The sequence below is a fragment of the Cervus canadensis genome, chromosome 12 (genome assembly GCF_019320065.1).
Source record: "Cervus canadensis isolate Bull #8, Minnesota chromosome 12, ASM1932006v1, whole genome shotgun sequence".
Classification (NCBI taxonomy): Eukaryota; Metazoa; Chordata; class Mammalia; order Artiodactyla; family Cervidae; genus Cervus; species Cervus canadensis.
In genome coordinates, this window is record NC_057397.1 from 62,794,468 (window position 1) to 62,817,048 (window position 22,581).

At 42.8% G+C, this 22,581-nt stretch overlaps 1 protein-coding gene across 2 annotated transcripts in view; it reads right to left on the bottom strand.

Moving 5' to 3' along the window:
• MATN2 (matrilin 2) overlaps positions 1-22,581 on the bottom strand; it is a 163,134-nt gene that overhangs the window by 85,792 nt on the left and 54,761 nt on the right. For both annotated transcript variants that reach the window (XM_043483212.1, XM_043483211.1), the window contains exon 4: positions 12,586-12,708. In XM_043483212.1, the coding sequence (XP_043339147.1) occupies positions 12,586-12,708 (123 nt within the window). The remainder of the gene's footprint in view (positions 1-12,585; positions 12,709-22,581) is intronic.

Genomic DNA, 22,581 nt, shown 5'->3' on the forward strand with positions numbered 1-22,581 from the left:
CTCGCTCTTGCTTTCCCCGGCAAAACCAGGTTTCCTCTCTGATAACTAAAGTTATCAAACACCCCTCACCCGCCATTCCCCATCTTAGGTCATAAACTCTTCCCCTGGGTGGGGATTATTGCTATGATCTAATTAATTCCACGGGCATACATAAGTGCTGAATTGATTGAACTGATTTGAATTGTAAACTGATTGCATCGTCCGCCTTCTGCTCCGCACGCGCAGGGCACCAGGGAAGCCAATATCTGAGTGTTCCTTGGATCTCCAACATATGAGAGACACACGTATTCCTCTCCCACACCCCACCAGAGTGCCTGGCCCCTAGAGGGGAATGAATAAGTACTGAATGAACAAATGAATGAGTGAGGGGATAGGTCGATGGTATTTCTGCACCCATTCTCTACCTAAATCTAATACTGTATTATGTATTACTGCCAGGGTCAATGTCCTAAAACGTGGTTTTCCCCCTGACACCCTGTGTTCAGCCCCTCTATCCACCAAAGACCGCAGCTGGAAGTCAGCTTGAGAAATCAAATCACCCCATAATTTGTTCCAGCTTAAATTCCTTTTCTCATCCCCCACTAATACCCCAAACATGCTCTTCCAAACAAGCAGTCTGTTCTAGTTAGCATCCTCCAAAGACCACAAGCCCTGCAGTTCTCTCCTCTTCTTCGACTTGCTGGAAAAACCCTTCCTCCCCAACCTCTGATTGTTCCATGACTCTCTGATCTCTTCTCTTGCAGTCTTCCGTCTCAGTACCACTTACCTTCCAAAACCACATTGCTCTGTGTGTATGTGTGTGTGTATATAAACTATACCATAAACTACACATATTTAATGTATACAATCTGATAAATTTCACATAGCAACATATCATCACCATAATCAAGATAACATACCCATCACCTCCAGATCCCCAGTTTCCTAGTTGCCGTGGATAACCCCTCCACCTGCCCCATCCCTCCCCCTGGCCCCAGGCAGCCACTCATCTGCTGATTTCTATCACACAGAGTAGTTACCATTTTCTAAAATTTCATATAAATGGAATCCTTTAATATGTACTGGTTTTCTGCTCTTGTTTCTTTCATTCAGCAGGGCTATTTTGACATTCATCCAGCCTGCTGCATGTGTCAATGGGCTGTGCTCATTCGCTCAGTTGTGTCTGACTCTTTGTGGCAACCCCATGGACTGTAGCCTGCCAAGCTCCTCTGTCCATGGAATTTTCCAGGCAAGAATACTGGAGTGCCATTTCCTTCTCCAACATGTGTCAGTAGTTCATTCTTTTCATTGCCCAGTAGTATTAACATTGTATGCATATCTCACAATTTGTTACCAGTTCACCTGTTGATGATTTGAGTTGTTTTGATTTGATTTGAGTTGTTTCCAGTTTTAGCTTATTACAAGTAAACATTTGTGCTCAAACCTTGGTTTGAACATAAACTTTAATTTCTTTTGAGTAAATACGTAAAAGTGGAATGGTTCGATATCATGGTTAAGTACATATTCAATTTTGTAAGAAACTTCTAATCTGTCTTCCCAAAGTGATTGAACCATTTTATCTTCCTACCAGGAAAAAATGATAATTCTGTTCCCAACTCTGCCATTACTTGACATGGTCAATATTTTAAAATGTATTCAATCTAGTGAAAGTAGAGTGGAGGTATCTTGTTATAGCTTTAATTTGTATTTTCTTAGTGAGTAATAAGGTTGAGCATCTCTTCTTTATAAATCTTCTTTGGTTTAGTGTCTATTCAAATCTTTTGCCCATTTTGACTGGGCTGTTTATTTTCTTATTATAGAGTTATAAGAATTCTTTATAAATTCTAAGGTCCTTTGTTGGATATATTTAATTTCAGTCTGTGATTTGCCTTTTCAGTTTAGTAGCACTGTATTTTGCAGAGCAAATATTTTAATTTTGATAATGTTCAATTTATTGAGTTTCTCTTTTGTGTTCTGTGCCCTATTTAAAAAATCCTTGCCAAACCCAGGGTCATCAATTTTTTCCCTACATTTTAATCTAGACATTTATATGTTTCTCCTTTATATTAACATTTGAAATCAGTTTTAAATAAATTTTTGTAAATGGTATGAGGTAAGGTCAAGGTCCATTTTTTTACCCATGGCAATCTAATTGTTGTAACACTATTAGTTGATGACATTATTCTTTTCCTGTGAATTGCCTTGGTATGTTTGCCAAAAATTATTTCACCATAAATGTGTGGGTCTATTTCTGGACTATATTCTGTGCCAGTGATGTCCACTGTTACATGCCAGTGATGTCCACACTGCTTTGATTACAATTGCTTTATAGTCAGCCTTAAGATAATTTGACCCCTCCAACTTTATTTTTCTCGAAGTTTTACTTGATTCTCATTACTTGCAGATTCCATACTTGCCAATTTGCCTACTTTATAAAATGTACTTGGAACCTAGAATCAATACTTGAGCATTTTCATGGCCATGCATGGATCTGTGCAGAGTGGTGAAAAATTGAGCCACGGCACTTTCCTAGTGAGAGTCAAACAAACAGTGCTCTGCCTTCTTGTTCTGGCACTCACGCTATAGACAAATATCTTTTTTGTGTTCTATTTAAAGTCATAATTTTAGTATTTTTGTGCTGTCTATTGGTGACTTCAATGTTTAAAATGGCCCCTACGAGTAGTGTTGAAGTGCTATCTGGTGTTCCTAAGGCAAGAAGGCCATGATGTGCCTTAGGGAGGAAAGATGTTAGATGAGCTTCATTCAGGCGTGAGTAACAAACAGTGCTGTTGGCTGTAAGTTCAATATTAATAAATCAACAATATATACTCGATAAGGTGTCTTTAAACAGAAACACCCATAAAATAAGGTTCTGTATTGATTTGTGAAATATTGTGGTCAGAGGCTTGCAGGAAACTAACCCTATATTTCCTCTAGGAACCATAATCCAGTAATCACTAGTTCAGTGTTATTGTGAGTAATAAGAATTTATTGTATTTGACTATTCAATTGGTTTTTTAAAATTTTCATCTATATTTTAGAATCAGGTCATCAGTTTCTACTCAAAAATATCTGCTAGGATTTTGATAGGGATTGCTTTGAATCTATAGATCATTTTAGAAAGGATTGACATCTAAGCAATAGTAAGTCTTCTATTTGATGATTTGCTGATCTTTCCATTTCTTTAGGTCTTCTTTAATTACTGCAGACATCATTTGTATTTGTCAATGTATAGATCATGTCATGTTTTTCTAATTAATCTCTAATTTCTGTATTTCTTATACCAGTGTAAAACTTTTTAAATGTCTATTTCAGGCTTTTGTTGCAGTATATAATAATGAGAGAATAGCATTGAAACATGTATGTTATCACATGTGAAACAGATTGTCAGTCCAGGTTCGATGCATGAGACAGGGTGCTCAGGGCTGGTGCACTGGGATGACCCTAAGGGATGGGATGGGGAGGGAGGTGGGAAGGGGGGTTCAGGATGGGGAACACATGTACACCCATGGCTGATTCATGTCAATGTGTGGCAAAACTCACTACAATATTGTAAAGTAATTAACCTCCAATTAAAACAAATAAATTAAAAAAATACAATCAAATAATTTTGTATATTGACTTTTTATCTTGCAACCTTGCTGAATTCATTCATTAATTTTAGAGATTTTTGAAGATTCTATCAGCTTTTCTACATATGCAGTCACATAGTCTGTAAAAACAGTTTTACTTTTTCCTTTCCAATCTGTATTAATTTCTAATTTCTTTTTATTTCATTATTATATCAGTTAAAACATCCAGTCCAACATTGAATGGAAGTATGGCAATGGACATACTTTCTTGTTCCTTATCTTAAAAGGAAAGCACTTAATCTTTTACTCTTGGGTATGACGTTAACTCTTGTTGTTCAGTCCCTCAGTCATGTCTGACTCTTTGTGACCGCATGGACTGTAGCACGCCAGGCTTCCCTATCCTTCACTGTCTCCTGGAGTTTGCTCAAACTCATGTCCATTGAGTCGACGATGCCATCCAACCATCTCATCCTCTGTTGCCCCGTTCTCCTCCTGCCCTCAATCTTTTCCAGCATCATGATATTTTCCAAGATATTAACTCTAGGTCTTTTCATATATGCTGTTTATCAGATTGAGGAATTTCCCTTTTCTTTCTAGTTTATTGAGAGTTTTTTTTAATCATGAATGAACATTGGGTATTGTCCAGTGATTTTTGGACATCTATTGAAATGATCTTATGATTTTACAATTTTTTAGGCTATTAATATGGTAAATTAAATTATATTAATTTTTATTGAAGTATAGTCAATATTGTGTAAGTATAGTCAATATGTACAAGTATACAATATAGTGATTCACAATTTTTAAAGTTATAAAATATTGGTTATATTCCCTGTGTTGTGCAATATATCCTTGCAGTTTATTTTATACACGATAGTTTGTATCCCTTAATCTCCTATCCCCATTTACCCCTCCCCTTTCCCTCACCCCATGGGTAACCACTAATGTGTTCTTTATACCTGTGAGTCTGTTCCTTTTCTTATTATATTCACTAGTTTGTTGCATCATCCAGTGGTATCATCCAGTATTTGTCTATCTCTGTCTGGCTTATTTCACTTAGCATAAAAGCCTCCAGGTCCATTCATGTTGTGGCAAATGGTAAGATTTAATCCTTTTTATGGCTGAGTAGTATTCCACTGTATATGTATACCCCATTTTCTTTATTCATTCATCTGCTGATGGACATTTAGGTTGCTTCCATATCTTGGCAACTGTAAATAATACTGCTATGAAAAACAGAATGCATATATCTTTTTGAATTAGTATTTTTGTTTCTTTCAAATATATACCCAGGAGTGGAATTGCTGGATCATATATAGTTCTGCTTTTAGTTTTTTGAGAACCCTCTATACTGTTTTCCACAGTGGCTACACTAACAGTGTGTGAGGATTCTTTTTCCCCCACATCCTCGCCAACGTTTGTTATTTGTGGGTTTTTTTTTTCTTTTTCTTTCTTTTTTTTTTTTTTTCTTTTTCTTTTTTGATGATAGACATTCTGACAGATATGAGATGATATCTCAATGTGAATTTGACTTACATTTCCCTGATGATTAGCAATGCTGGGCATCTTTTCATGTGCCTGTTTGCCATCTGGGTGTCCTTTCTGGAAAAATATCTATTCAGGTCTTCTGCCCATTTTTTTTTTCAGTTGGGTTGTTTGTTTGTTTTGATGTTGAGTTGCATGAGCTGTTTATATATTTTAGATAGTAACCCCTTATCAGTCATATCATTTGCAAATATTTACTCCCATTCTGAAGGTTGTCTTTTTGTTTTGTCTTTTCTTTATCTGTACAAAACTTATAAGTTGAATTAGATCCCATTTGTTTATTTTTGCTTTTATTTTCTTTAGGAGACAGATCCAAAATAAAAAAAAAAAAATTGCTATGCTTTATGTTCTGCCTATGTTTTCCTCTAGGAGTTTTGTGGTTCTGATCTAACATTTAGGTCTTTAATCCATTTTGCATTTATTTTTGTATGCTGTGTTATAGAATGTTTTAATTTCATTCTTTTACATGTAGATGTCCAGTTTTCCCAGCACCACTTAGAAGAGACCCTTTTTCTCCACTGTATATTCTCATCTCCTCTTTCATAGATTAACTGACCATAAGTACATGGGTTTATTTCTGGGCTATCTATTCTGTTCCATCAGTCTGTGTGGTGTATCTGTGTGTGTGTGTATGAGACAAAGAGAGACATTACATACTGTTCTAATTCCTATAGCTTTGTAACATAGTCTTAAACCAGGGAGTATAATTCCTCTAGTTCTTTTCTTCTTTTTCAAGATTGTTTGACTATTGATGGTCTTTTGTGTTTCTATACAAATTTTAAAATTATTTGTTTTAGTTCTATTTTAAAAATGCCATTGGTATTTTAATAGGAATTGCATTAAATCTGTAGATTGCCTTGAATAGTATGGTTATTTTAACATTAATTCTTCCAATACAAGAACATAGTATATCTTTCCAACTATGTGTGTCATCGTCAACTTTATTTTTTTGGCTGTGACACATGCACGTGGGATCCCACTTCCCTAACAAGAGACTGAACCTGCACCCTCTGCAGTGAGGTGCAAAGTCTTAACCACTAGACTGCTAAAGAACGTCCTACCTTCAATTTCTTTAATCAGTGTCTTACAGTTTCCAAGTACAGGTCTTTTACCTCCTTAACTAGGTTTATTCCTAGGTATTTTATTCTTTTTGATGCAATGGTAAATGGGCTTTTTCCTTAATTTCTCTTTCTGATATTTTGTTGTTAGTGTATAGAAATGCAACAGATTTCTGTATATTGATTTTGTATCCTGAAACTTTACCAAATTTGTTAATGAGTTCTAGCAGTTTTCTGGTGGCATGCTTACAAATGTTTATGTAGAGTATCAATCATATATTAATTGATTTTTTAAAAAACTTTGTTTTTGGCTATACTGGGTCTTTGTTGCTGCACAGGCTTTTCTCTAATTGTGGTGAGCGGGACTACTCTCTAGTTGCAGTGCTTGCGCTTCTCGTTGCGGTGGCTTCTCTTGTTGCAGAACACGGGCGCTAGGGCACGCAGGCTTCAGTAGTTTCAGTATGTGGGCTCCATAGTTGCACCTCTTGGGCTCTAGGGCACAGGATCAATAGTTGTGGCACACAGGCTTAGTTGCTCTGTGGCACAGATCAGGGATGGAACCCATGTCTCCTGCACCGACAGGCAGATTTTTTACTACTTAGCAACCAGGGAAGCCTTATTTATTGATTTTTGAATGATAACCTTGAATGTTAACCAACATTTGTGATAAATCCTACTTGGTCTTGATTATATTATATATACAGATTCTATTTGAGAAGTTTTTAAGAATTTTTGCATTCACATTCATGAGGAATGTTGGTTATTGCTTTATTTTCCCTTTTTAATAATGTGGCTGTTTCTCTGTCACATCAAAGGGATCATGTCCTTTGATTAAACTGTAATATAAAAGCTATTAAATTGCTTATATAACTTGGGAAAATAATCTCAGGAACATATCTGAACAATAAAACTGTAAAATGCATTTGACATGTTTCTTGAGAAAAGATGAGAAAGCTGGACAAGAAAGTTTACATTTTCTTGCCAAGTGAAGTTTTCTAAGTGTTGCATTTTCATTATTCTTCCAGACAGATTAAATATGTCAGAAGGGAGACAAAAAAAGGGAAAATTCCTTATTTTTTAAAACTAAACAAGATAAAGTTTTTTCTTGTTAGTGGGAAAAGAATTCAAGGGTAGGGGAATGGTGGAGGAAAAGAGATATATGAAGACTGACGCACTTCACGAGGATGCCAACTCCCCCTCACATTTTTAAATGGGGAAAGAGAAGAACATAAACTTCTATTGAGCCCATATGGGCTGTGCTCTTGGTAATGCTTTTATGTATATCTTATGGTTTTGGATGGGAAAGACTTTTTGGAGGACCGAAGAATCTTACAGTGTTGCCTCCAGTACATTCCAAACAGCTCATATGGTATGGGCAAAATGTTAAATGTAAAATTATTTAATGTACTTGATCTGGTCTTTAAATGAAGGGGCACATTTTGAGACACTGACTAACTGGTGTCCAAAAGAGGGTTGTTTGGACAATGAAGAGACCCAAATCCAGGTCATCTAAAGATGTGTTCATGCTTCCCCTGAAAAAGAGAAAATTAAATGAGGGGGAGGTGGATTACACTCTTCAGTAATCAAAGGGCTTCTCTTTTTAGCTGGAAAAGGAAATAAATTTTTTAGTATATGGCTTCAGTTGGCCATGTACTTCAGCATATGATCCTTCAGAAATAGGATCAAAGGTGGGAATTATAAAGAGTAGGATTTCAGCTCAACCACTGACCCAAGCTACCTTGGAGGTGGGATATGGGTGCTTTGTAATGATCTGTGTTCCAGATGGGTGATGATGGACGGATATGCACCATCACTCTGGGACGCCAGGGAGAAACAGAATTCCTGGGCTAAGGGGGAAAGGACGCTAATAGTCTGATAGACAAGGTCTGTTTCCACTTGAAGAACCTATGACTCAGCAATGTCCACCTCCTCTCTCCACACAGGCAGGGTATGACTAGAAAATGGCAGCTATAGCGTGTGTGTATGTGCGTGTTTGAAGGCCATCGCCTCTCACAATCATCCTGTACATGATAGAATCACAGGAGTTAGTAGTGAACTTGGGGGAATGACAATCATTTGAATGTCAGACCTGGTGAACTGGTTCTGAGTCTCCTCTGAGATCAGTGAGCACTTTGAACCTGCCTGTCCTCTTGGGCTTGGAGGAGCGTTTCTGGCTGCAGGACTGCCTGCCACCTCAAGGGTCATGGGACAAGTGATGCTGGCAAGCGTCAAATGGTGGGTAAAAGCCAGGACCATGCAGTCACACGTAACGGGATTTGGGTTCTGGCTTGGTCTCATTACTGGCCCTATGACCTCGAGTAAACTGTCTAACCTTTCTGGCACCTTAATTTTCCTTATCTGTAAAATGAAATGCTAAACCTACTTTAAGAGCTTGATGTCAGAATTAATGAGATAACAAATATAAAACACTCAGGAGAGCTCCTGGCACATGGTATAAACACTTAGTAAGTGATTATAGTTAGTCCTGACCTTGTGTGTAGCATACTAAGCTAAGCAGGGGCTGCGATCACTTTGGGCTGCAGTTATCTTGGTCATTTATTTGACTGCTATGCAAGAATGTATGTTCAAGAGAGAAGGAATATTGATGTTTTAGGCACTATTTCATTTCTAGAAGGTTTTTCTGGCTTTTTTCATGCTGCATAGCTTGCAGGATCTTAGTTCCCTGACCAGGGATCGAACCCATGCCCACTGAAGTGGAAGTGCAGAGTCTTCACCACTGGACTGCCAGGACCTCCCAAGGCCTGGCAAATCTTAAAGGCTCAAGGGCTGTGTCTTATTCCTCTCCAGGCCCGGGGAGTTCCTCTCCATGATGGCAGAGAGCAGCCCAGAAACAGGTCAGGGTCTGGCCCAGACTCCCCTCGGCACAACTTTGAACTGTCCACCAGACCAAACTCAGGGGCTGACAAGGATCAACTGATGGTTTGTCATCATCCTTCCCATCTTATGGGTGAGGGAGCTGAGTCAAGGAGTTTAAATCACCAGCTCAGGGTGACATACAGCTAGAATGTCAGGGTTGAAACTCGGGTCCGCGGACTCTGAAGGCCTTGATCTTTCCACAAGGCCCCTGGTGTACAATTTCAGGTGTGCAAACAAGAGCCGTTATTATGATCTTTTTCTGGGAGAGAGAGAAATGCTCTTTTTGACTGGGTGTATTAAGGTAAGTCTGGCGCTGACAATAAAGGTAGTTCCTCTGCTTCCAGGTGACCGGAGGGCGGGGTCAGCTGGGATGAGGGGCGGGGTCAGCTGGGACAGGAGGGCGGAGTCAGTTGGGACGGGGGCGGAGTCAGTTGGGACAGCTGAGCCCTGCTCCCCTCCTACCCTGCTCCCTTCCCTCCCAACCGCCTTGGCTGGCTGAAGCCAGGGAATCTCAAACCATGGCAGCAGCAACCTAGATAAGAAGTTCACAACAGTCGACGGCCACATCACCCTGAACGCGCCCGATCTCGTCTGATCTCGGAAGCTAAGCAGGGTCGGGCCTGGTTAGTACTTGGATGGGAGAAGTTCATAGCAAATGCAGATGCCAAGGTCTCACCCAGACCTGCTGACTGTCAATCTCCGGGGGCGGAAGGTGGGCGGGGGCAGGGGTCAGCTTCCTGGATGTCTCTTCCCCCGTTACTGAAGCTTGAGAATCACCGCCTGGGCTCAGGCCTGGGCTCAGGCCTCCCTGCCCTTCCACCCGAACAGTCTGTCAGAAGCCCAGACAGTTTCTGCATCATGCCCTGTGATGCACCCGCAGCCCCAGAACCGGAGAGAACCCAGGCCCTAGACCCGGGAGAGCTTGGGGCCTCAGAACTTGAAGTGGGACCAGGCAGTGGGGCTGGCAAACCTGGTGTGTGTGGAAGGCCTGCTCATGACATCAGGGGGAGAACTTTTTATGTTTCACTTGCTGATCTCAAGATTCCTCTGGATTGACTAAGCCAGAGCAGGGAAAACAGACACTGGCAGATGCCAGCATCCCAGTGGATCACGGGAGCAGAAGACAAAGAGAAGAATTTCTTGAGAATCCCTTGGACTGCAAGGAGATCCAACCAGTCCATCCTAAAGGAAATCAGTCCTGAATATTCATTGGAAGGACTGATGCTGAACCTGACCCTCCAATACTTTGGCCACCTGATGCCAAGAACCGACTCATTGGAAAAGACCCTGATGCTGGGAAAGATTGAAGGCAGGAGGAGACGGGGGATGACAGAGGATGAGGTGGCTGGATGGCATCACCGACTCAATGGACATGAGTTTGAGTAACTCCAGGAGTTGGTGACTGACAGGGAGGCCTGGCGTGCTGCAGTCCATGGGGTCGCAAAGAGTTGGACACGACTGAATGACTGAACTGAACTGAAAGAAGGGAAGCGCAGGACTGGAGTCAGCGAGGTGGAGGGAGGCTGAGTGCTCTGCAGAGAAACCCTGCCGGGGTGGGGGAGGCTCCCGGAGAAGATGGGGCATGTCTGGAATGTTTAGCTTGTTTGCTGAGCGGTGTGAGATGTCCCTGCCTGAGCTGCCCCAGTCCTCCAGTAAATTCTATTAAACCCATGAGCATATAGTACGAGTGATTTTCATTGTGGAAACCAAAGAAGGGTCAGGGGTTCAAGCGGGAGACCAGGATGATTCAGGCTCCACTCAACAAACAACCTGGGATCCTCGGTTCTGGGAGGGGCTGGAGAATACAGGGACCCCTCCCCCAGGGGGGCCTCACAGAGTCTGGGGGCTTTGAGCTTCTACAGACCACCAACCGGAGGAGTCCAGCAGATGTTCAGATGTTCCCTAATCTTGGGGGGCAGGGAGGCACTGAGCCAACCACTCTCAACCCGCTGAAAAGTGAGAAGACAAAAGGAAAATGTGGTTTGGCTCCGTAAACGCGATACTAATTACAGCCATTTGTGCAAACTGCTTTCCATTAGGGCTTAATTACTTGCCATGCAGTATAATCACAATTATGCATTACATGACCTACATGTCAGATTTGCTGAGTTTTATTTGCCTCCACGTGGGCTGGTCTTCCTCATGTCCTAAGGAAGTCTTGTTGTTTTCTAGGCTATTAGTGTCTTTATTTATAACTTGAAAAAAAAAAGTATAGGCACAACACTCAACGTATGCGTAATTCTCTCCTCTAAGGGGTGGATTACCTCATGCGGCTCTAATGTCAGTATATTGTCCAGTACGGGGGCTTGGCCAAAAAAAGAGAATGTGAATTCTATTAACACTTTATATCTGTTTGCCCTTTTTTATTTAGGAGACCTATAAAGCGTCCCTCACCAGACCAATTAGATTCTTGTACTCTTCTAAAACAGAACTTAAATAATCATTCCCAGCCAATATTAATAGCTCAATCTAAATCCATGCTTCAAGGAAGATGAAAAAAATACAGAAACAACTCCTCAGGGTGAAACAGAGCAGGACCCCATGGTCTTTGCCCCCTCCCTCCACCGCCCCATGTCCTCTGCTTGCCTTTTATCTGTAGAAAACTTTGGTCAATGAATAAGTTTAATCAGGGAAATGAGAAATACAGAAACAAAGGAAAACAGTCAAAGGAGACCAAATAATAATAATATAGTCATTAAGTATAGTCAAGGACCTTTAGTTCCTTCTCAAGGACTACAGATAATATTTTGAGCCATATCCTGTGAGCTGTTTTATAAATACTAACACACCAGGGTGAAGAAGTTAACTGAATGATGATCAGACTGTACCCATGACATAAGCTGCCACAATTCCAAGAACTGGCCTCAAAGAAATGGGAACAAATGGACCCTGGAACTGAAGATTACCTGTACGTAAAACGACCACGATGACGCTACCACCCATGACCAATTTGAAGATGACTGTCAGAGCCGACTGTGCTGTTTCTGCATGTAGCCCTCTCCTTCTATCTATAAAAGCTCTTGCCCCACTGGTTGCCCCTGGTGGGGCTGGCCTTTGGACAGATGTTGCCAGCATGCCCCTCACCCCCAGTTGCCAGCATTTGAAATAAAGCAAACTTCCCTTTTCCACCAACCTGGACTGTTTATTGGCTTTTTGGGTGGTGAGCAGCCAGACCCCATACACCTTTAGGAAACAAGGGCACAGTTCATAACAACCATGGATGAAAAAGCCCTTTAGTGGTTCCCCCCTAAAGAACAGCTTAGAAGTCAAGGACAGCAGTTCAAGAATCCAAGGAAGCTATTTCTGAGAAGGAGCGATCTTCCAAACTCTCCCTGATGGCCTACTGTGTGCCCAGCTCTGGCCTTAGTGCTGTGAAGGCAGAGTGGGGGGCAGGGCAACACAAAATATGTGGTTTAGACAAGCTTGTTTCTGTTCTTTAGGGAAATGACTTGGCTGAGTGGGGGTCACAGGTGAATTAAATGGGCCTAGATAAAAGAAGAGAGAGTGAGAAAGCTGAGGAGGACAGAACAGACACATCGGCAAAGCAATCTTACTTCTGCAGGTCTTCTCATCCGAGTTGAGGATGTAGCCTTGCTTGCACCTGCAGACGTACGAGCCCGGAGTGTTGATGCAGAAGTGGGCGCAGTTATGTTCCAGGATGCTGCACATGTGGACCGCTGAAAGGGAAGACGTGGGACGTTAGAGCAACAACGATGCCTTCTCTAACTTCATCCTCCGGCAAACAGTCATCCAGAAGCCACACCGTGAAGGGGCAAGCACGACCCAAAGAGGAACAAGCTGCAGGCCCTGCCCTCAAGGCGGGGTTACAGCCTTTGGTTGGACAAGACAGTTCTACATAAATGCCATTGTCAATAAATTAAGAGATTGGGATTGCATATATACACCACCATGTGTAAAACAGATAGCTAGTGGGGACCTGCTATAAAGCACAGGAAGCTCAGCTCTGTGCTCTGTGATGACCTTGATGGGTAGGTTGGGAAGGGGTTCAGAGAGAGGGCCAAAAGGGAGGGGATATATGTAAACATATGGGGCTTCCCAGGCAGTACTGGTGGAAAAGCACCTGCCTGCCAAAGCAGGAGAGGTAAGAGATGCAGGTTCGATCCCTGGGTTGGGAAAATCCCCTGAGGGCATGGCAACCCACTCAGTATTCTTTCCTGGAGAATCCCATGGACAGAGGAGCCTGGCAGCCTACAGTCTATAGGGTTGCAAAGAGTTGGACATGACTGAAGCGACTTAGCACGTGGCATGTGGCTGATTCACTTCTTTGTACAGCAGAAACTAGCAAAACACTGTAAAGCAATTATGCTCCAATAAAAAAAATATGTATAGACAGAGGGCCATGGAGGGTCAAAGGAAAATGAAGTTAGGCTGAGTCATAGGAAATTGTTGATCTCCAACTAAAAACAGGGGATTCCCAACTGGCTCAGGGGTAAAGAATCCGCCTGCCAATGCAGGAGACCCAGGTTTGATTCCTGGGTCGGGAAGATCCCCTAAAGAAGGAAATGGCAACCCACTCCAGTACTCTTGCCTGGGAAATCCCATGGACAGAGAAGCCTAGCAGGCTACAGTCTATGGAGTTGCAAAAGAGTCGGACACAACTTAGCAACTAAAGAATACAACAACAACTAAAAATAGGTCAAAAGTGACCTATAAAAACAGAAATTTCACAGTTCAATTAATAAAATCCAATTGGTGAGCAGAGGGTTTACTGATACCAGAAGGGGCTTTGGTTAGTGTGTGGATTTTTCATAGGCAGAAATGGACTTGGAGGAAAAGTTATTAGTTAAATAAGGATGTAATAAAGATTACCAGAGTCTCAGGCTCATCAATTCCAAGAATAATGTAATTTTTTAATAGGCAAAAGTGTTATAAAAATTTTGGAGTAAAAAAATGCATTCGTATGTTTCCATAATCTTTATGTCTCAATTTAAAAATATTTCCACATTTAGTTTCTGAAGTACCTCAGCTTTCAGATTCATCGATTCTTGCATAAGTCTGTCCAGAGCTCACAAAAATTCTTATTGTTTTTTACATCTTAAATTTATTACTTGGCTTCATATAATTCAACCTGAACATATTTAAAATTACAAGCATCAGTATAAACAGAGTACAAGCTATGCAAATGTTCTCATAAACAAAAAGGATGTCCATGTGTAGAAACTGATTTTTATAAAGCTAAAACAGAAGAGGCTTTCAAAAGCTAAGAACAGTCTCCTTAACCCTGTGTTGGAAAACTCAGCTTCTGATGAAATCGATGTCATATCCTAAGTATATGTCCCTTTACTCAAAGTAAGAAACATGGTGGGCAGTAAATGAAGGTAAAACTTTTTTATTTCATAACAATACAATTTAGGATGATTGTGATTGTTCTGAGTTTACAATTGTCTGTATTTTAATTCCTAAGATATAAATAACACTGTGAGTGCATGCTAGTCACTTTAGTCATGTCTGACTCTTTGTGACCCTATGGACTATAGCCCACCAGGCTCCTCTGTCCATGGGATTCTTCAGGCAAGAATACTGGAGTGGGGAGCCATGCCCTCCTCCAGGGGATCTCCCCGACCCAGAGACTGAATCAGTGTCTCTCATGTCTCCTGCATTGGCAGGTGGGTTCTTTACCACTAGTACCACCTGGGAAGCCCATAAATAACGTTAGGAAAGCTTCTAGATTAAAATCAGTCATTTTTACTTCAGTGTGAAAGAAATACCTGGGGATTTTTTTGTTTATTTTTTAATTTATTTTGGCTGTGCTGGGTCTTAGTTGTGGCACATGGGATCTCGCATGGCATGTGAACTCTTAGCTGTGCCTGTGGGATCTGGTTTCCTGACCAGGATGGAACCCAAGCCCCCTGCATTGGGAGTGCGAAGTCTTAACCACTGGACCACTACAAAAGTCCTGAAATATCTGTTTTTGTGACCATGAGCAATTTTCTTAACTTTTTAAATATTATATGGGAATAAAAATAGTATTAACATCATAAGGGCCTTGATGGTGTGATCACTCACCTAGAGCTAGACATCCTGGAATGTGAAGTCAAGTGAGCCTTAGAAAGTATTGCTACGAACAAAGCTAGTGGAGGTGATGGAATTCCAGTTGAGCTATTTCAAAACCTGAAAGATGATGCTGTGAAAGTGCTGCACTCAATATGCCAGCAAATTTGGAAAACTCAGCACTGGCCACAGGACTGGAAAAGGTCAGTTTTCATTCCAATCCCTAAGAAAGGCAATCCCAAAGAATGCTCAAACTACCACACAATTGCACTCATCTCACACGCTAGTAAAGTAATGCTCAAAATTCTCCAAGCCAGGCTTCAGCAATACGTGAACTTCAAGATGTTCAAGCTGGATTTAGAAAAGGAGAGGAACCAGAGATCGAATTGCCAACATCTGCTGGGTCATTGAAAAAGCAAGAGAGTTACAGAAAAATATCTATTTCTGATTTATTGACTATGCCAAAGCCTTTGACTGTGTGGATCACAATAAACTGTGGAAAATTCTGAAAGAGATGGGAATACCAGACCACCTGACCTGCCTCTTGAGAAACCTCTATGCAGGTCAGGAAGCAACAGTTAGAACTGGACATGGAACAACAGACTGGTTCCAAATAGGAAAAGGAGTACATCAAGGCTGTATATTGTCACCCTGCTTATTTAACTTATATGCAGAGTAGATCATGAGAAACGCTGGGCTGGAAGAAGCACAAGCTGGAATCAAGATTGCTGGGAGAAATATCAATAACCTCAGATATGCAGATGACACCACCCTTATGGCAGGAAGTGAAGAGGAACTAAAAAACCTCTTGATGAAAGTGAAAGAGGAGAGTGAAAAAGTTGGCTTAAAGCTCAACATTCAGAAAACTAAGATCATGGCATCTGGTCCCATCACTTCATGGCAAATAGATGGGGAAACAGTGGAAACAGTGTCAGACTTTATTTCTGGGGGCTCCAAAATCACTGCAGATGGTGATTGCAGCCATGAAATTAAAAGATGCTCACTCCTTGGAAGGAAAGTTATGACCAACCTAGATAGCATATTAAAAAGCAGAGACATTACTCTGCTAACAAAGGTCCATCTAGTCAAGGCTATGGTTTTTCCAGTGGTCATGTATGGATGTGAGAGTTGGACTGTGAAGAAAGCTGAGCGCCAAAATATTAATGCTTGTGAACTGTGGTGTTGGAGAAGACTCTTGAGAGTCCCTTGAACTGCAAGGAGATCCAACCAGTCCATCCTAAAGGAGATCAGTCCTGGGTGTTCATTGGAAGGACTGATGCTTAAACAGAAACTCCAATACTTTGGTCACCTCATGCGAAGAGTTGACTCATTGGAAAAGACCCTGATGCTGGGAGGGACTGGGGGTAGGAGGAGAAGGGGACGACAGAGAATGAGATAGCTAGATGGCATCACCGACTCAATGGTCATGAGTTTGAGTAAACTCCGGGAGTTGGTGATGGACAGGGAGGCCTGGCGTGCTGCAGTTCATGGGGTCACAAAGAGTTGGACACGACTGAGTGACTGAACTGAAAACTGAAACAGAAGGGTTAAAGTAATTAAGATGATAAAGTGCTTAAAATACTGCCCAGGGGAATGTTTGATATACATTAACTGTAAGTAGTAAAGGAGAAGTGTGGTGGACTTTTATTTTACATGCTTGGGTTCATCCTATATATATTCGTCTTCAACTTGGCTTTTCATTCAACATTAATAACAGATTCTATCTCTACTGATATATACTCTCTTTCATGGAATCTAAGATCCATCCAGTTTCCGGAGATGTTCAAATGTGAGGACACAGACAGTTGATCCTAATTATTCATGGATTCCATATTTGCAAATTTGCCTACTTGCAAGAATTTATTTGTAACCCTAAAATCAGTATTCACAGGGTTTTCATCGTCATTCAAAGACATGTGCGGAGCAATGAAAAATTTAAGTTGCCTGATGCACTCATTCCCACCTGCAGCTGAGCAGGAGATACCCTGCACTCCTGTTTTCTGCTCTCAGGCTGTGAACAAGTGTCCTTTTCAAGGTCTATTAGGTGCCACACCTTTTGTGTTTTTGTCGGTGATTTTGCTGTTTGGGATGGCCCCAAGCGTAGTCCTGAAGTGCTGGTGTTTGCTGAAGTGAAGTATGTCTGATGTTCCTAAGTACGAGAAGGCTGTGAAGTACCTTTCAGAGAAAATGTGTGTTTAATAAATTTCATCCAGGCATGAGTGATAGTGCTGTTGGCTGTGAGTTCAATGTTAATGAATCCACAATATATAAATAAGTGAAAGTCACTCAGTCGTGTCCGACTCTTTTCGACCCCATGTACTATACAGTCCATGGAATTCTCCAGGCCAGAATACTGGAGTGGGTAGCCTTTCCCTTCTCCAGGGGATCTTCCCAACCCCAGGGATTAAACCCAGGTCTCCTGCATTGCAGTCGGATTCTTTACCAGCTGAGCCACAAGGGAAGTCCTTAAGATGTTTCTAAACAGAAACACACATAAAACAAGATAATATATTGATCAGTTGACAACAATGCTGGACCAGAGGCTCAGAGGAACCTAACCCTGTATTTCCTCTAGGAGCAGTGGTTCATACTTAGTAATTCAGTATTCACCAGGACTTTATAGAACATCATTACCAAGAATAATGAGAATCAACTCTACATCTTAGATTTGATCAAGTACATTGCTGCTAAGTCGCCTTCAGTCATGTCCGACTCTTTGTGACCCCATGGACTGTAGCCCTCCAGGCTCCCCCATTCCATGGCATTTCCCAGGCAAGGATATTGGAGTGGGACACCATTTCCTTCTCCAGGGGATCTTCCCAACCCAGGGATAGAACCTGCGTCTCCTGCATTGACAGGCAGGTTCTTTACCACTAGCGCCACCTGGGAAGCAGGTGGTCAAGTACATTAGGTCTGGTTTATTTCTTTTAATTGCTTTATCCATTGGTCATATGACTATGCCTCATTTTATTTAGCCACTTCCCCAACCAGTCCACATTTTCACTTTCCCAACACTGTGACGAGCATTCCCAAACACATCTCCTTGAGCACATGTGCAACTATTTCTCTAGGACTAGGTCCTGCTTTAAATAGATAGCACCTAATTGCCTTGTAAGGTAGCTCATACCAGCAATGCATGAGAGTAATGATTCCCACTTCCTCCAAACTTTAGCACTCAGGATTAGCAAACATTAAGTTTTGACAGGGAAAAATCATTATCCTGTTTTTAATTTGCATTTGCTTTGCACCACTGGAAAGCTCTCTTCTTTTCCAGGCTGCTGGCGTCAAATTACCCACGGACATAGAGGTGGTTCTTGTGCAACTCTCAGCATGTCATGATTCTCCTCCGCAATGAAGAAAATCTGAAGTCTAGGCAACCAGCAACACAGCTGTTACCCACTGGTGCGAGGCCCAAGTGATGAGCCCGCTGCCAGACTTCTCACAGAGACCCTGACAGGATTTAGACAGGAGACGTGAGGCAGAGAAAATAACTGCTCAGCTGCAGACAGCATAGCGGACGACCTCTGGGAACAGATTAAAGCCGAGCTTCACCAGGACCTTGTGTGAATTCCTTAATTTCCCTGAGCTCCACTTTCTTCACTTGTCGAATAGGGAAATTAAAAGAACTACTGCATAAGGTTTGGAGTGACAGCTTGTTACTAAGGCTTGTTTTGGCTATGTACTATAAAAGAAATTGGAACCAGGAATTTGGTGTAATGGAAAGAGCACTGGATTAGAAGCCAGAAGACCTCTGCTCCAGTCTCCCTCTGCCTAGAACAAGTGAGGGACGTTCAGGTAAGCTGGGGAATTCTTTCTGACTTATTTCTTCACCTGTAGAATAAAGGCATGTCTGGTGTCTAGGGGCCTTCAGTACAGGCACTTCTATTTTCTAGAAGCTGTCCTTCCTTCTCATTCTAAATGTGTGATGACAGGGGGAACTATGTGTTGGTGTGAGGCAGTCCCGCTCCTGGCCACTGTTGGGTGTACAGGGTTTGACGACTGGAGTCTTTTCTTGGCACTTAGGCACAAGAATTGAGGAAAGGGGGGCTTACAGCAAAGGCAAGCATATCTGAGGGCTGACAGGGTACATGCTGTCTGCCCAAGAAATCAGATAAATCCAAAGGGAAGCGGAGAGTGGAGATGGAAGCAAAGCTGGACTGTCATTCACTACACTTCTTATTTCCATGAGTAATATAACACAATCCCCTCTCTTCTAAAGCTAGCTCAAGTTGAACTTCTGTTACTTTCAACCAAAAGAATCGCAAACATTTTTACTATGGTTGTAAAAACATTTTCCATCTTTAAAATTTTATAGGTGAGGAATCAGTGATCCTACGAGCATCTGACCCTAGCACCTTCCTCTCCCGGGGGACAGGCCTTCGTGACGTGACTGAAAACAGGGGGATTGCCCTGCCTCCTAGAGTGGCCTGCAGGGGTCTCAGCCCTCGAAGGCCTTGTAGGTTGAAGCTGGGACAAGGCTTTATGTTCAGGAGAAAGAATCACTAATGAGCAGGCTAAGTCTTTGGCAGGACTGGATTTTGGATTTTTTTAACTAGGAAGTCTGAACACTCATAAATGCTTATTAATGGATGTGTGATTGACCAAAGGAAAAATTGAAGGAGGGGTGGGCTGACTGGGGGTCTTGAACTGTTACTGGCTATGGAAAGTCAAGGCCTGTGGAAGTCGATCTGGCCTCCCGCTGAGTGACAGGGCCTTGAAGGGCTGCAGAAGTGCGGGCTTTATCCAGGCGAGTTGACGGGAGATGTGTCTTAGGAACACTATTGAGTGAGTGAGTGCTCTTTGCGATCCCATGGACTGTAGTCCACCAGGCTCCTCTGTCCATGGAATTTTCCAGGTAAGACTACTGGAGTGAGTTGCCATTTTCTACTCTGAGGGAGCTTCCCGACCAAGGGATCAAAACTGCATCTCTGGCGTCTCCTGCACTGGCAGGCGGATTCTTTCCCACTGCACCACCAGAGAAGCCCAGGAACACAATTAGGGCCTTCCATTGTGCCTAGGTAAGGTGGGGCTCTTGGGGTAGGAACGACCCATCTCCAGGCTTTAAATACCAGGCTAAGCTGATAAAGCCGATATCAAGAGGTTAGTTAAAAGCGGCCCTGGGAATTCCCAGTGGTTAGGACTCTGTGCTTTCACTGCTGAGGGCCCAGCTGCAATCCCGGGTCAGGGAACTAGGATCTTGCAAGTGGCTTGGTGCGGCCAAAAGAAAGAAAGAAAGAAAACAGACAGCCCTACCCAGGTTACAAGTCGTCAGAAGACTCAGGATAGACATGCATTTTTCAGCCTTTAAATTCAGTGTCCTCTCTCACTGGGTGGCAAAAACGTTGGACCTCAGCACGGGTAGGTTTTGGTCACCTTGCAGACAGGGCCTCATTCACAGGGCACCGGGCCTCTAAGTTTCTCTTGGCAGCCTGAGAATGCAACCTCAGGAGGCCCCTGCAGCGCCCGCCCTCAGCTGTGGCTGCTATAGGGATTCACTGCCAGTGGGTACAAGGCTACCGCTGTGCCCGAGTTCATGTCCACACCAGTGAGCGCCAGAGCCAGGACTCCCAGTCAAGGTCAGACCTTCTAACTGTACAATAAAAGCGTCTGCTTTCATCATACATGGAGACACCTTGTCTTTCCCAATCCACAGATCCAGCCGCGCTTTTCACTTCCGCCCAAAGCACACCAGCCTTAGCCCATCTTCCCTCTGAAATCTCTTCGCTACCTCTATTTTGACCTCTATGTCCCTGCCTAGCCTCTCATTTAGCACTTCTCAAGTTGTGGGTTGTGTCTCCTTAGAAGTCATGAAATTAACAGAGACTCTGGACTCATTTTTTTGTTTGTTTATTTTTGTTTTTAAATGAAAGAGAAAAAAAACTATTAAAAATATCATTCTTTTCCTTGCAATCACCCTTCCTACACATTCTATCCAATAAACTGACATTCATCTTTCACATCTATGTAGCACATCGTGGTTAAGATGTAGGTTCTGAGCCAGAATGCCTGGGTTTATACCTCGGCTCTACCATTGAATGCTGTGTGACCTTGGCCAAGTTACTGAACTTCTCTGGGTCTCTGCTTATTCTTCTGTAAAGTGAGAATTACGGGAGCACCTACTTCACAGGTTTGTTGTGAGAATAAAAGCTACCATCATTATTATCTCCCCTTTAAAGTTCTCCTGGACTCCCTAGGCAGAACCAGGCATTCTGTGATCAGAGGTCCCCCGGTGCCAGGTGACTTCCCAAGGTCTCTTCAGTGTACACTTCACACAGCACACATCCTGTTTATCTGTGATAGGAGCATTTTCCCACCAGCCTGAAACCCTCGGGCCTGGCAGGTGGAAGGTAAGTGCTCTGGAACCAGAGAGACTCCAACTCTGCCACTTGAAACTGCTTATCCTTTCTAAGCCTCAGTTTCTACTTCTGTAAAACGGGGTAATAATAGTACCTGCTTCACAGGGCTGTTTTAAGTATTCAGTCAAATAATGTATGGAAAGTACCTAGCCCAGGACAAAATTAGCTGTTATTATACTATCAGAGGGCTTCCCTGGCGGCTCAGAGGTTAAAGCGTCTGCCTGCAATGCAGGGGACCCGGGTTCGATCCCTGAGTCGGGAAGATCCCCTGGAGAAGGAAATGGCAGCCCACTACACTATTCTTGCTTGGAGAATCCCATGGAGGGAGGAGCCTGGTATGCTACAGTCCATGGGGTTGCAAAGAGTCAGACTGAGTGACTTCACTTTCACTTTCATACTATCAGAGGGAGAAGGAAACGGCATCCCATTCCAGTATTAGGAAATGGCAACCCACTCCACTGTTCTTGCCTGGAGAATCCCAGGGACAGAGGGGCCTGGTAGGCTGCCGTCTATGGGGTCACACAGAGTTGGACATGACTGAAGCGACTTAGCGGCAGCAGCAGCAGCAGCATACTATCAGAGTGTGGTTCAATAAATGTTTAAGGAGCAAAGGAGATTTCTGAAACCCCAAAGAACTGCCGTCGGCAACACGGAAGACACTCATCGCTGTTGTCTGAGGATTGGAGGGCAGGTCAAAGCCGAGGCCATCTGCCCACCCTGCTGGTCCTCTGTGGGTTTGACTGTAATCACACACAACACGGTGCCCACTCAATAGGACTCTACAGTTTATAATGCCATCTGTTCACGCATCTACACTCCACAGGTAAAATCCCCATTTTACAGATGTGCTCCGCATCTGCACAGTTGGCGGGGTGGGTGGGGGGGGTGCTCACCGAGACAGTGCCCCCCCGCCCACTCCTGCGAAGGCATCCCATCCAACTCCAGGGTGAATGTCGACCTCAGAGCTGGTTGACCTAGCATGGCTGGACTGCAGAGGCTGCTCGCAGAAAACAGTTTACCTTAAAGGAGAAATGTCTACTTCCCAATGCAAAGAAGGGTGAAAAGAGTAAGAGGCTTGGAAGCAGAACGCCCATCTCTTGGCTGCTTGTTCTTAGGGAATCCACTTAACAAGTTTACAGTCCTATAAAAGGGAGGGATAGTACCGTGCCGCCTCCCCAGATT